This window comes from Aphelocoma coerulescens, chromosome 20 (assembly GCF_041296385.1).
Source record: "Aphelocoma coerulescens isolate FSJ_1873_10779 chromosome 20, UR_Acoe_1.0, whole genome shotgun sequence".
In the NCBI taxonomy this organism is placed as follows: Eukaryota; Metazoa; Chordata; class Aves; order Passeriformes; family Corvidae; genus Aphelocoma; species Aphelocoma coerulescens.
In genome coordinates, this window is record NC_091033.1 from 11709292 (window position 1) to 11725169 (window position 15878).

At 44.6% G+C, this 15878-nt stretch overlaps 1 protein-coding gene across 2 annotated transcripts in view; it reads right to left on the reverse strand.

The window, feature by feature from the left end:
• CDH4 (cadherin 4) overlaps positions 1-12554 on the reverse strand; it is a 420603-nt gene extending 408049 nt beyond the window's left edge. For both annotated transcript variants that reach the window (XM_069034053.1, XM_069034054.1), the window contains exons 1-2: positions 12373-12554; positions 10240-10351 (exon numbers count right to left, since the gene is read on the reverse strand). In XM_069034053.1, the coding sequence (XP_068890154.1) occupies positions 10240-10351; positions 12373-12438 (178 nt within the window). In that variant the 5' untranslated portion in view covers positions 12439-12554. The remainder of the gene's footprint in view (positions 1-10239; positions 10352-12372) is intronic.
• Positions 12555-15878: the final 3324 nt, after the last annotated feature.

Consider the following 15878-nt stretch of genomic DNA (forward strand, 5'->3'; position numbering starts at 1 on the left):
TTTTACTGGGAGCAAACCACTGGAAATTCTCTAGCCCAGCTCTTTTCCCCCTCTAAATTGAGATGCTCCAGAAGATTTCAGCAGAGAGAATCTCTTCCTCCAGCACAGGGAGCAGCAGGCATCTGCCTTTCCTCAGTTACCAAAACACACAGGCGTGATGGGCAAAATTCAACAGAGATACTAAACTGTAAAATATTTAAGTGTGGGCTAGGCCTCCTAAAACGGTCTGTGAATAATACAGATCTGTAAAAACAGGCAGTGCAACACCCAGCTGGTTTGTGTAGGGTGAACACCTTGCTTTCCACACCTTCCAAGATGAACTGGGAAATGGGAACACAGGAAAGGTGGAAATCCCCAGCCAGCAGTGGAAATAGATTATACCAGAGTCCATACTCCACATACAGGTACAACAGTGCCATTTACTGCTTCAACTTTAATTTAATCCCATTTTTTCAGCTCACATTGGGATTAGTAACAGCTCTGTCAATAAAAATGTCTTTTATTAGCAGACCTCCAGCATCCAGAGGAAAGCCAACCTGAAAATTTTGTCCTGTAGCCTGGACACACCTCTGGTCCAGCAGCTGAGTTGGGGCATTTAAACAACCCAGTGGGCAGAGAATTGCAGCAGTCCTTCCCCTCCAAGAGCAACAGCATTTTACTTAAATTCCATGAACCTAGCCTAGGCTTTTAATGTAGATGGTGAAAATTCAAAGGTCCCAGTGTTTGTAATTCCCTTAAAAGTCAGGAGAAGTACTGACAACTGAAGACATTTGGAATTGTGGTCCTACAGATCCCAGACAGATGACATGAAGGCTTTAAAGGCTCAGTTCACCAAGGCACCATTTCAACTTTAGTTATTGAAATAACTTTACCCAGAGCATGTTCTGATGGTGCATGGTCAGAGCAGAAGGCTCTGTCACATGGGCTCTGCCACAGCCTGTTTTGAACTGGGTTTGTTCAATCCTTTATTAACAGAACAGATAAAGGAATGCAGCATATGTCTGTTACATCTGCAAGCCATGCACGAGCAGGATGCAACTGCAACGCTGTTGGGTGGCAAGACAAGAATTCAAAACAATCCCAACCAGTTAGATAAGGCTGATGATAAAAGAAAATAACATGTAATTCAACAGAAGAGGAGCAAGGTAACACGATTCAGCAGGATTAATCTACTACACATATAGAAAATGACTGGGTAGGTAGCAGTTCATCAAAAAATGATGTGGGAGGTTATACTGGATCACAAGCTGAACATGAGTCAACAGTATCATACTGTAAGAAAAAAAGCAATCATCACATTAGATAAATCTAGTGGAGTATTGCCTGCAAAACAGGCAAAGTAATATTCCCTGTCTGTTCAGCACTGTGAGACGTGGCTGGCAGTGTCACATCAACCTGGAGCATCAAGTTAGTAGCAAAGATAAGGGCTCAGAGGAGGGAGCCAAGCACAACACACAAAAGGGAACAAATGAGAGGTTCAGCCTACAGAACCTGAAAAAATATCAAGTGTGTTGGGGGGAGAAGAATAATCAGCAACTGTTCTCTGTGCCTATGACAAATACAAACAGGTTTAAATTGCATCAAGAGAGCTCCAGCTTAAACACAGAGGAAGGGAAGCAATGTAATATAGTGGCTTTGGTCCCCACCAACAGATCTTCAAGTCCCCATCAGGGACAAACCTGTTCCAAAGGAGCTGCTCATGCCCTGGGGAAGGAGTGTGCACTAGAATCCTCCTGGACTCCTCCAGCCCTGGTTCTGAGTCCAGGAAACATCAACACACAGACCCAGGAGACACCACAAACAGCTCTCAGTGACATCTGTGAGACTCACTGACAGAACTGTGGCATTTATATGGAATTATCTATTCACCCCCACTGACTAGATCAGGAACAAACAGGTGATTAAATTTTATACTTTAAACTAGTCCTGACTTGCACTTTATCACATGGAGCAATTTCTTTATTTTCCACCATCTTCCCAAGCTTGTATGTTTTTCTTTCATATACCAGTAGTTCCAATATGCTTTTCTTGCTACATGGTGAAGTAACAGACATTTGTTTCACTGACCTGCCTTCCATGATTCTCTAGACATGAACTGACAGAGAGCACTGATACACAGCTTTGTATGCAACAGTTTTTGGAATCTTGACTGTTTCTCTTTAGATAATTGCTACATTCATAATTATTTTAAGAAGGACTGGAATTACTACAGGACAAACCCAGTGTAAGAAAATTTTAGACTAAAAGTAATTTTTGTGACTAACCTCTGAACTGCTAGGAAATTGTGATTTATAATAGGCATAGTAATAGCCTTTAATGACTGCAGTGCTTCTGGGTATCAATGAAAACAGACTGGCTCCTTTCAAAGCAGAAAGGGCATCTATTTTATTTTTTTCCTCCTTCATGGGTGGCCCATACATATCTTCAGGGTCCTCAGAGGAGCTTCCAACACCCCCACTGTGCGTTGCACACAGCGGCTGCCATTACCACGCTCATGTTAATGGGCTGCAGCTGATGAGACCCCTCCGAGCAGCAGCACAACCAGCACAGGCTGAATTACTGCCACTGGCTCTCTGTTACAGAATGCTGGCAAGTGGGGAGGAACAGCAGCAGCAAAGTAGTGAGGGCACAGCAAAAAATCATTAGGATTTTGTATTGGAAGGGAGCAGGAAACGGGAATCTGGATGCTGCAGCCTGGGGTCACAAGGCACAGGGCAGCGAGCACGGCTGACTGTTCCCAGCGACAGTGCAGCCCATATGCCAGAACATTTGCCACTTCCCACTCCCTCTGTGCAACTGCAATCCAAAATTAATAAATAAATTAGGGATAATGAACATAAACAAGAAAAATCGCAAGCCTGTGGCAAAAAGAGATCTTGTTCAACCCAAGTATTTTTCATGTTGCAGAGAACTTGCTCAGGAAACAAACATCCTCCTGAAAGAAACAAAGTAGCCGGTTGTAAGACAAACATTTTGGGAAAACAGAAACTCTGCATGTTCTCTTTCCTTCTACTAAAACTAAAGAGGAAACTGAGTGCTTTTTCAATATAAGTGTAACATTTCCTTATGCCAGGAGACAAACTCTGCCTAGGTTAAGTCTGGACATTAATGGAAGCAAACAGCTGAATGCTGGTCCCTGGTGTTTCAATTATTCTCTCTTTAGAGGTTGTGCTTCCAAGAAATTAAAGAAACATGATTTCCCAGTAAGGATCATGTTTTGCAGGCTGTTGCAATGTTTTTATTTAAAGCTGTTTGATTTGTATTTGCGGAAAAGCTCAGTTCATCCCTCTGCCTTCTCATCTCTTCCCCTGCAAAGTGCTTGCCAGGGTCAAAGCCCAGTGGAGGCTGCAGAGCTGCTTGCCCGAGTCCCTGCTCAGCACAAGGCCAGCCAGAGCAGGCTCCAGGACCATGTCCACTTGGGTTCCAAGTATCTCCAAGAACAGAGACTTCACAGCGCCTCTGAGAAACCTCTCCCAGTGTGACAACCCTCACACTGAAAGCTTCTTCCCACATTTAAGTGCAATGTCCTGCATTGCAGTGTCAGTGCCCATTTTCTTCTGCCCTTGCTCTGTGCACCTCATCTCAACACACTCTCACAAGGAATTTATACACAATGACAAAGTCTCCCCCTGAGACCTCTCTTCTCCAGGCTAAACAATCCCAGCACTCTCAGCCTCTCCTTTCAGAAATACTAATAAATAAATATTAAAACAAAATATCAATATATCAATATATCACGGCATCCTGAGCAGTAAGCCCAGGCAGGGCTGGCCAAGGATACTTCTGGGTTTTACCTGGAAAAGCAACCCTGGGGTTCATGTAGGCACCAAAAGGAAAACTGAATGTGAAGCCAAATCCTCTTCAGAAGCTTTGGCTAGAGCACAAAAGGTTTACATACACAAAAAGGGACACAGGTCAATTCCTCCTGCAGTGCTCCACATCAGGATCCTGGAGAAATCTGTCTGGAATCACTGGCACAGGTTCATCCCAACCCCCTTGTCAAAGCACTCAAAGCTGGAGATCCCAGAGGCAAGGACTGGACTTTGCTTTTCAAACAGCACTTTATAGTCTTAGCTCTTACTACTTCCATTTGCCTGAAAATAAAAAATTCCACTTGATACAGCAATGGCCCTAATTTTGAATATACCAGTAACCTCAAATCAAACAGAAACTCCCTTCTTTCCTTATGTTACTCAAATTCATTCTATGAGAAACATTAAGCATCAGATTTCCAATGAAATCCTATCCTCTGTAGTTTTAATCTCTTCTTGCCCTTCAAATAAGACTTTTAAGTATTATCTATACTGCTAAAATATTCTATGAGCTGTGCACATGGCCCATGCTGCTGTCAAACCAAGTACTTCCCCTCCTTCAGTTTGCAACGAAATAAGCTCCCTCTAAAAAAACATGAGACTCATTTCCAGAGTAGAAATTAAGGCAGAAGGAGGCCTGCACATAAATATCAATGAAATTAGGTGATGAGAACTGGCATTAGGTCAATGAAAATTAAGTAAGAAAATATTTCACTGCTAGAATAAATAAGTTTGAATTGCCACATGCAAAAACCGTAATTTCCAGAATGCTTTCAGCATCTGCTCAGGGAGATCAGAGCTCATGAGCTCTGTCAGTGACAGTCAATTCCTGTACAAAGAACTGACTTTAAAATTAACATTTTCTAACCTTAAAAGACTTAAAATGATCAGCTTAGAGTTCAAAACAACAGGTATTTCACAATAAATAACTAATTGATACTGTTCCAGACATAGCTTATTTCCTAAAAGCCTAAGCATAAATAAAGAAATGAATAAATTATTCAACAGAAATTATTGTTTCATTTTCTTCCTTAATACCTATTTAGAGTGCCTAATTTGAAGCAGTGCAATTCTCTAACAGACAAATCCCTGAAAAAAGAGAGAAGCTTCAAATCTGTTGTTGGAGAAGCAGATTTATTCAGATAAAAATCAGTTAACTCCCCAGAATGCAGAAAAAAGTAATTTTGCTTGGGTTTGAAGAATTTGGTTCAAAGCTCTGAACTAGAAAGCAATATATACAGTTATTAAACAGTGTAAGGGGATTAACTCTACAGAGTGTTATTGACTACTCCAGTCTCATTAAGTGCAATTTTATTTAGATAAAAATGTCATCTTAAACATCATTTTTGTGTCAGAAGTTAGATCTGAAGAACAACATTAAAAATACATAGGCATCAGCAGTTCCCCAATCTGCAGCAGCTCTTTCTGGGGTCTCCCCTGGAACTCATGATGGAAATTATGGTTTTGATTTGCAACATGCCCATCACAAGAAGCTGCTTTTAAAAGAAGTTGTCCTGCAGAATGCGAGAAGTGTTTTCTGAGAGGCAGTTTCACTGGAGCATGTACAAGCTGAACTCAGGGAGCTGATGCCTGTCTGCCTCTCCTTCCTCCAAGAAAGGAAGGAAGGAAGATAAGGCAAAGAGTCCTGGGTTCCCAATAGATGTTCTCCTACTTGCAGATTTTATTAGGGAACTGTGAAGCTAATTACATGTACAATAACTTCAGTAACTGCTTTCCATGCAGAATCACAGACCAGAAAATAATGAAAACATGAATGGAAAAACCTCTCTGTTTTTTTCAACTCTGAGCAGCTTGGAGAAGGTACTGGCTGTTCCAGGAGGCTGCAGCAGAGCTGCTGCAAGCACCGAGGAATCCTCAAGAGGTGCTCAACAACCCCACCAAACACCAGAACAACATTCCTCAGGCTCTTCCCTTTCCAAAAGCACCCGCAGGAGACACAAAAGGGCACCTGGAAGACACAGGCATGACTGTGGGCAGGGGAAGCCTCACACATCCCCTCATACGCTCCACAGATAGACCTTGACCTGCCTGTGGGAATCAAGCTCCTGTCAAAATTAACAGCAGAGGGATACCTGGGTATTTTCTGGACTCTAAACCCAGGAAAAGTGGGAAGCCTACACCATCTACACTGTTCCAAACTATCCCAGGGGATTGTGGATGCTGGGGTTCTTTGGTCTATGCAGTCAATGCTTTCTAAACACTATTCACAGCCTTCCTAAGTTTTAATATTGGATGTGGTGAGGGCTGAAAAGGATGGAGGTTTTGAAACCTCAGTGGGGAGAACAAAAAGCTTTGGACTGTGAATAACATCCTACCTCTAAATAACTTACAAGAGATGGTCTCCATAGTGAACTCTTATAAAAGAAAAAATAGATACTTCAATAAAGCTTGTATGAATTTTGTTTGTTTTTAACCAAAAATCATGCTAGTAAAAATCCTAGAATGGAAGCAATTACATTTTTATGCATTTGCATGAGCTTGGCTACCTTTGGTTTCATACACTTGCTTAGAGCAGAACAGGCTGGCAGAGTTTATTCATCTTCCCTTATGAAAATAAACAGTGCTGCCACGCACTTGTCCCCAAATGTAGCTGCCTATGCAAGTGAAGTTACCCTGCTCCATCAGCACAGGCCTGCTTGGGCTGGGCAAAGAAATGTGAATCACTGCAGATGAAGAGATGCACAGGAAAACGAAAAAGTGGCTGTACTTCTCATCTGCTTGTGTTGTCTGCTGTGAGTTGTTTTGTTTAGGTGTGTTTGAGAGGCGCTGGAGCTGTGGTGGGACTACACTGAAGAAATAATACCTTCAACACCCTGATACCATTCCCCCCACTCCCAGTTGCCACAGCCCCACAGCATGCCAATTAAACCCAAACTTCTAATTCTGAAAAACATCTTTTTTTGTTAATTATCATCTTAAAAAACACTACCAAAAAAAAAGTAAAAAAGGGCATAAAGCCAATAGCAAGAATATCATATTGCACGCCACTTTCAGCATCCTACTCCTTCTTTCCCTCCTTCCCCAAGAGGCCACTGGTGATCATCACTCCCAAACACTGAGTTCACATCAGGAATCAGATCCCCTGGGACACTGCTGAACTGAAGTGCAGCCCTACATGTCCCTGCTCCCCACCCCTCAGGACCAATGTTCTCACCATGATCAGTTAAAATGAATAATTAACAAAGAGGAAAAGATCCCTGTGCCGCAATCATCCTCTGCCATACTGCAGACATGGAGATCTTTCCCTTAGGCTAAAGAAGAAAATTCATAGTGAACATATCTTAAACATTATCATGCATCAGTGATCAAGATTAAGTTTATTATCCTGCAAACAAAAACAAAGACCAAGAAAAAAAAAGTAGAACAGATTACACCCCAGTAACTTTCATTAAGAGATGCAGTGATGGCATTTCTAAGGGAGGCAATGGCTCCACAAATCACCTCAGCTCACACCCCATCATCAGGCCACAGTGTTGGCAGTGATGTGCAGTGTGTGGTATTTGTGGCACTACTGGGGAAAACTATTTTAAGTCTAATTAACATGAAATTTTTAGAATGCAGATGCTTTTCATTTATACATAAAACAAAATGCCGTGACATTTCTCCCATCCATTTATCATAAACAAGTTAATTACTGTGTAACAAATAGCTCCTGCTAGAATCTGTATGTTTTTGAGCATGTTAGAGAGCTGACTCAGGCAAATAAGATGAACCACAAAGTAGTAGCTAATAGCTTACGGCATACTTATAATAAAACAATGACTCTGTAAAAGCTCTTGTTGTCAAATTAAGGCTAAGCTATTTCCATTGGAATAAACCAATTATAAGCAGTCATTATCTGTTTAACTTGATTCAAACCTAGAATACTATAAACACTTTCATTTTGATGCATTCATAACAGTGCATACATTTGAGAGCTGGATGTTGCAAAGCTTAAAGGGGAAATGCTGAGTTTATTGCCACGCAGCTCATCCCGAGCCATGCAACATCCAAACTTCCCTGTGTGGAGGAATTTCACCACCATGCTGAGGTCTGCATGCTCCCTGATTTCTGACGGACAAACCTTTAGGTATAAACTGGCCCAGGACTGCCCACCTCTCCTTCTAAGGACAAGGTGAGTATTATCCATAAAAATCTCATGTTTGCTCCATGAAATCCCCCGAGAGCCATCCCAACTACACACACGCTTTTTCCGCCCCCCAAATTCCATGAAAGCACTGACAGGTGAATTCCTGCCTACATTTTTTTTTAATTTTTTTTTTTTTGCTCAGGCAAACAGTCCCATTTGGCCTGCAGATGAATTACTGAATGCTGATGAATAAGATGGTGGTAGCTGGCAGCAAAGCTTTGCGTGGTAAGATGGTGTGAAATAGTACATATGTCAATCTATCAAACATGATAATGTAAGCAATCTGAACCCATTTTTGGTCTGAACTATTGTACAATACTTCACCCAGATGGAAGAAAGAGATAAACATTTTATGCTTCAGACACATCAAGTGCTAGGAAGTAAAATTAAACCTAAACTGGAAAACTACCAATTTTACATGCTAGAGTATATATAAAGAACAACACAGGCATGAAGAAGAATTTTCTCGCCCATTATTGTATAAATTAATTACATATATTTGCTTCCTATGATAAACAACAGCATGTATTTGACTGTAGATTAAAAGGTGCAAAGATGATAGTTTGCTTATTAGCAAACACAGTGCTTGCACTTTTTTCTTCCTCCTTTTGTTGAGAAAATGCTTATAAATCATAGAACTTGTAACAATGTTACCAGGACATGAATCTTACAAGTGGGGCATGGATACGTAATGTCCCCAGGGTGAGTTCAGCCTTAAATCAGAGGCAGGTTTGCCATGACTAATGTAGAACTACAACTGGTCCCTAAAGGATAAAATCAAATAGAAATATATTTTCATTCAAATCAACTTGACAGCCTGTGTAAATATAATTTCATATTTAAAAATTATCAGTTAAACCAGAAATGAAATGACAGCCAGTGTGCTGTTTTGAAAGTCCCGGCCATCTAATGCCTCAAAACAGACCCTTCTGCTCCATCCCTGTTGTCCACCTCCATAAACACAGCACAATATATCAAGCACTGAACTTGAAAAACACTCTTCTGAGCAAATGTATTTATGATGTGGCTTTCTACAGTACTCAGAGAACATTTTTTTATCAAATAATTTGCAAAGCTAAAAGAGCATGAAATCTACTCAGTTTCCAGACTGACCTGTAAGGCCGCCTTCACGTTTGGGAAAAATTGCTACAAAGTGTGTAAGCTACTGCTATTTGGTCTCTTTAGAGTTGCATATTCTTGGGCTTGTCCATCTCAATTCCCTCTTTGGTTACCCTTCAAACTAAAAATAAACTCCCCAAGGTCTATTAATTAATGCCAGGCCAGTCAAGAGAATTCCTGAACAGCAACACTAAGAAAACTGGGCACAGAAAGAAAAGTGATTGCCAGCTCATGCAGAGCAAAAATGTCCAGTCCTGGATTCTGCTGAAGCCAGAGAGAGCACTGACAACTCTCCCCCTCTTCTGAGAAAAATCAAAGTAACGGAGCAGGTGTTTGCTCTGGAGGAACACAGAAATCCCAGCTTTCTGGCAGAGAGACATGCATGTGAGCAAAATGTGCTCAGGAAAACACTGCAAAGGGTTTATAAAGCCTGGAGAGGAGCACCAAGTCCTGATGTGCTCCCAACTTCCTGGGGTGCTGGGAGGGGATTCTGATCTTCAAAAACTCTCTTGGAATAAAATATTTTTCTGTATCATGCAAATATAAAGTTTAATTATTTTTAACTTGAAAGGGAGACAGATCAATACACAGGATAATCTATTGTTATTTGGATTACGAAGACATCTTAGAGTTTACAATCACAAAAGTGGTTATAATCCTGCAATTACTATAAAGCTAATTGGTAGTTTCTTTTTGCCTGTGTTTTCATGTTGTCAGTGGGGCAGTAATGAAAATGAATGCCACATTTGTGAACAGAATGTCTGTAGGCTTGTTTACCACATTTCCAACAACAACGTCTGCTTTATCATCCATTTCAAAGCAGAGATAATTTAAGGATCTTTGAATTTCATACATAAAAATACTTTCTAAAATATCAGATGCAGAGTTCCTTCAGACAGGGTGGGAGTGGGAGACTCAAGAGTGAAGTGATGACCTCGCATAGTATAACAAACAATCCACCTGAAGCAGACAGCACGCGGACTTGGAATGATTCATCTGTATTCAAAACTGTGCTCAGGTAAACCACTTAGTGTTTCATCCTCCTACAAACATAATTCTGCAGACAATTTCACCATCAAAACCAGCATCTTTAAGCCTCCTTTCACCTCCTGAAAATACAGTTATTGCAGAAGCTATTAAGCTTTTTATTCCACTTACCTTTGAGTAACTTCTGCCCTTCATTGATGTTCTGGGAGATGAATGCTGTGTAGTCTTGTTCTGAGAAGCCAGGCTTGCATGTGGGTCTAACTGTAAGATCCCCATTGTGTGCCTGCAAAAACAAAACAAGGAAAATGCACACCATGACTTTTGTCATTTGGGAAAACGTTTTGCACCCAATGATGAAGTGTTTAGGCATGAGCAAACCTGAACAGTAAAGCAGTGTGCACGTAGAAGTTGCTTGTGTTAGAGTGCCTATCTGTTGGAGGGGATCCACACTGTAGCTGCAAAAAATAAAATGGGCCAGCAATAGTTGCCTGACTACAAGAGAGCATTGTTTGTAGGAAGGCTGGAATACTGGGCACTGTCAGAATAGGGGAGGAAACAAAGAGCAGCAATTCATCAAGGCGCTGTGCTCGAACTGGAGACACGCAAAGGCCTGATGTTGCAACATCCAAATCACTGAGGTTTGCTACTGAGAAACTGGGCAGACCCCAGGATGGGAGAGGGAGAAACACAGGATCCTGCGAGCCGGTGAGGACACCCTTCCTTCCCCTTCACCCTGCAGCAGCATCCCAGGCTCTGCCTGCTGCTGCCTCTGGGACCCTCCAGGCTCTGCACTTGCCCCGGCAGTGGGCGGGGATGGAGGGGATCCCAATTAAAAACGTAACCATGCACAGTCTCGCACACAACGTGCCAGCACCCAGAGGGAAGCAGCCAACTAAACACTCAGCTGCAACTTTGGACTGTGCAGAGGATCCAGCCCCCGCCACAGGGACAGGGCAGTCCAGTCACAGCAGCCCAGGTTCCTTGGGATTCCCCGGCAGGGAAGGTCCCAGACCCCAGCTCTAAAGGAACTCGCTGACAGCACACAAGCCCGTGATTTATGCCTAGCGAGTGCCAGGTGATTTACGCACTAACAAGTGCTGGTGGCAGGGGATTTCTAACGCGCCCGGGCTGTCGGCAGAGCCAGCCAGAGCATCGCTTAGCGATGCTGGCGGCACCTCCGACGCCTCCAGACCCGGCAGCGCCGACTGAAGCCGGGGGACCGGGAGCGGCGCTTCCCCGGCAAAGTGCAACTCCAAGCGTGCACCTGCCTCCCCGGGGGAGCATCGCAGCCCCCCTGGGTCCCCCGAAACACTCCTGCACACAGACAGCGCTGCATTAGACAGACGGAAGGGAAGCGGAGAGAAGGGTCCTTTCGGATGAGCTTAGTAAGCAGAACACAAGCCAATGCACTCGGCTTAAAATCACGCTCGGGAGACGGATGCCAGCTACTGCATGGGAAGCGCAAGGAAGCGGCGGCTCTGTTGGACTCTGACCGTGGCTGGCAAGATGTTGCCATTAGGAAACATTTCAAAGGGTCTCACCGAGGATAGCGGGCTTTGAATCTGAGATCGCCCCGTTATTAGAGCGATGCTCGCTAGACGAGAGGGCATCGGGGCTATTCCTGCGCACCCACCAGCCTCCCCAGGGCTCGGGACATCCTCACAGATTCAACTTGGCACCGGGGGATTGAGGCAGAGGAATAAGCGGCTCTTGTTCCTGCAGCCAACCAAGCCCGAAACCCAGCAGCCACCCGGCTCGCTCTGTAACACTGCAGCCACGCGTTCAGGCGCTTGTTGATGTTCTACAGAAACCTCTCAATTTCAGGCGGCGTGGGAATAAAACCCTAAAAATCGCGAACTTTTCAGAGCATCACCCCCCAGCACGATCCGGGTCCGCTCGGTGGGTCTAGGGCTTGTCAAAATAAAAAGTTACGCGCTGCAGCGCGGCGCAGGCTCCGCGGGGCTCGGCGGGGAGCGCGGCGCGGCCGCGGGGGCACCGCGGGGCTCGGAGCGGCTCCGCTCCGGGACGCGCCGCTGCCCCCGAAGTTTCTCCGGCGAGGCGCAGCGCGGAGGGCAACTTGTGCCGGTACCGCGGCGGCACCTGAGCCCCGGCTCAAAAAAACAACAATTTAAAACTGCACAGCGGCGATTTAGAATTTAAAAAGGAGCCGAAACGGCGGAGCAGCGGCAGGAGCTGCGCGCAGCCACCGCCATCCTCACACCCGAGCCCGAAGTTGCCGCGGCGAGCGCGGAGGAGCCGCGGCGGGGATGCTCCTCGCCCGCTTCCCCGGGGCGCCCCACTTACCGCCGCCGAGCCCCAGACGGGAAGGAAGAGCAGCAGCAGCAGCCGCCGGCTCGGGCCGGGCCTCATGTCCCCGGCGGGCAGTGCGATGCGGTGCGGAGGGCGCCGAGCCGGGCCGGGTCCCGCAGCCGCCCCGCGCCCGCCGCTCGCTGCCCGCTCCGGGCTGCAGGTGAAGCGCGCGCCGCCGCCACGCCCCGCCCCGCGCGCGCGGGCACGCGCCGCTTAAAGCGACAGGCACCGCCCCCCGCGGGAGGGGAGCGGGGCGGGGGGAGGAAGGTGGTGGTGGTGATGATGATGGTGGTGGTGATGATGATGATGGTGGTGGTGGTGGTGGTGATGGTGATGATGATGATGATGATGATGGTGATGATGGTGGTGGTGGGGATGGGGGAAAGGGGTTCGGCGGTGTCGCCGCCGCCGCTTCTGAGCTCCGCGCCGTGCCGAGCTCCGCGGCCCGCGGGAGCCTCGTCAGTCCGGAGAAGAAACTTACATGTGTGAATTGTCGCGAAAAGCTGATACATTCGTGGGGAGAAAAAACAAACAAACCAACCAGCCAGCGCATCCAGAGGTGTTGGAGGGAGATCACAGAATCATCAGGGTTGGAAAAGACCTTTAAGGCTGGTTAGGGCATGGTGGTGATGATGCCAAGGTTGTGGTTTGATCCCCGCCATTCACTTAAGGATTGGACTTTTAGACTTGAAGATCCTCTGTGTTCCTTCCAGCTCAGATTCTGACTCCCTGACCATTAACCCAGCACTGCCACTGTCACCCCCAAACCATCACCCAGTGGCACATCCAGACACCTCTGAAACACCTCCAGAGATGGTGATTCCACTGCCTCCCTGGGCAACCTATTCCAATGCCTGACCACCAGTGAATATTTTTTCTAATATCTAATTTCTAATATCTAATCTCAATCTGCCATGTCTCAGTTTAAGGTCATTTCCTCTAGTGCCCTCTATGTGTGCCCACAAGGGTATAAGTACATTTCCAGGGGAAAATTGGTACAGCCCTGGAAAGATGTGCTTAGTGGGCAAAAAAACAACATGCCCAGGTGAAAATCAAGTGTAGCCCGTGAGGAAAAATAAGTGTGTCAACAGAAAAGATCTTTGTCCAGTGGTTGATGAGCATATCACTTGAGGAGAGCAGAGCCCAGGCTGTGAGGGAAGGGTGGCGTGAGGGAGTAGTAGCAAATCTACAAAAAATTACATATTGGGGAGGAAAAAAATGATCTATCCAGAGACAAAAATCTCAGGATAGGGTAGAGAAATGGGTAGTGCCAGAATTACCTCCTCTACTGTATCTGTGAACCAGCCTGAGCCTGGCCCTGCTTTTTTTAGAGGAAAATAGGCTTGTCAGGCCTAATCCACATCCACATTAGTAGCAGAGAAAGCTAACTCCACTAAACTAGCAAATTTCTGGTGCAAAAATAAAGGCAGATCAGTGCAGGGGCAGAAAGTGAAACTTCATCAGTCTCAGAGAAAACTGAAAGCAGCGGTTTCAAGCAGAGTGTGGCTCCTGCTCTTTTCCTACAGCACGACCCTGGCACCCAAACCCCATCCTCTGCCTCTCCAGCTCAACGCCACAGATAGGAATTCCCAAGCACGAGTGTTTTGTGCATATAAATCCAACAGCAATTTGCATAAATAGATGCATATTATCTGATGTACGTGCAAAATCTGACATTGCAGCTGAAAAATCCAGCCATTAAATTATTCTGTTGGATTTGCACGTTTCCCAAGGAATGAGACCCATCAATCCACTGGCTGCATCTTTGGCTATTGAGTAGATTTAATGGCATTGTGTTAACACCTAGAGACGTTTGCAAAGAACTGAGGCCTCATTGTACTGAGCTCTGTAGACAAGAATAATGAAAAGATTGTTCCAACCCCACCAATTTACAGTCTTAGTGGATTATGGGGTTTATTTTGTTTTTAAATAAGTATTTCTGAGTTTATTATATAACAGGAAATAAATCCCATCATTGTATTGAATTTAATGTAGACCCTTTCTTACGAAGCACTTCCACAGAGGCAGAAATAATTGAGTGACACTATCACAGCAAAAATAAATCCCTATATATCTAAAAAAACCTAAATTTTTTTCCTTTTATCTTTATCCTCAGTTTCAAAGCTTGAAGCAGATTGTTCCAGGTTTAAGGGCAGTTGCTATTTAAATAAAACTACAAGTACTCTCTGGAGACTACTGAGGATATTTTGGATTTGAGCAAAATACACTGTGGATGTTCCTTTTTGAATACCTATGGCCAGTTATTTTGCCTCTTGCTGGACTACAGCTGTTGCTGTGCAAGTGCTCGCTCTGCTTGATAACTTTGTTAATATGACAAGTTCTACAAGTATTGTCAAAATAAGTCTGACACCACAACAGATTGTGAAGAAAAGGCAGAGCAGTAGTGAAAAAAAAATAGAATTCTTCAACATGTTTACAGTTGATTTCTAATCTGATGGCAAATTGATTTTTTTCCCAAACTAGTTTGCCATCCTGCTTTTCTAAGCTGTGGTAACAAACTCTGTGCTCAAGGAATGAGGCTGCAAATGGAGTGAATTCTCAGTTGTGTTTCCAGTAACAGTGCCCGGTGTGAGACAGCAGGTGCCTCCCAAACTGAGGTGTTTCCAGAAGGAGCAGAGGAGAATCCAGATCCATGTTCAGACAGTGGAAATTTCTGGTTTATGTGTGTGGTTGCTTTCACTCTACCATTTTCCTTCAACTCTTGACACTCCAATTAATTTTGGAAGGAATTACAGTTTTTCTAACTGATTAACTACTATTTGAACTACCTCCTTGTTTGGTGGCACGTCACATGAAATGCTCATAAAATGTCTTCCTTCAGATCTTTAAGGAAAATTAAAATATGCCATTTACATTTTTGTACCTACTGAATTTTTCCCAAACTTTAAGATTGCAGGCCTGAGCTGGGCCTGAACATATGTTATTTGGGAGGGTTTGCTTCACTTGGAGTCTGCTGGGAGACTGATTAGGAATTGGTGCTCTGGCACAAAAAGGAAATAGGAAGCTCCACCATCTAACACAGGAATGCTACAAGATGTGGGTTTGGCGGGATGAAGACATTTAAGGGTGTACACATGCACTGTAAATCAGCTTGCTAAACACCTCAAGAGCAAAACTGCTGATCCTAGGAGGCAACTTTCTGTACTGCACAACACTCAAGAGAATAAAAGGCTCATAGATGAGACATCTCCAGAGCTGACTGTGCCAGGATAATGAGGAGCGCAGAGCACACGAGGGATTTTTCCCTCCTTGGTGCACACATGTAATTCCTATTGACAGCAGTGGGAGTTGCACATCCACACCAAGGGGACAATAGAACCCTTAGTGGTGGAGATGAGTATCGGATGTGAGCTGTGTGACCACGGAGAGGGAACCAGGGAGAGGGAGGTGTGATCACTGAGGGACGGTACAACATACAATAAAATTGTCAAGCAGTCATCAAGTATGTGAAAGCATGGGAATAACAAATTAAATGGACA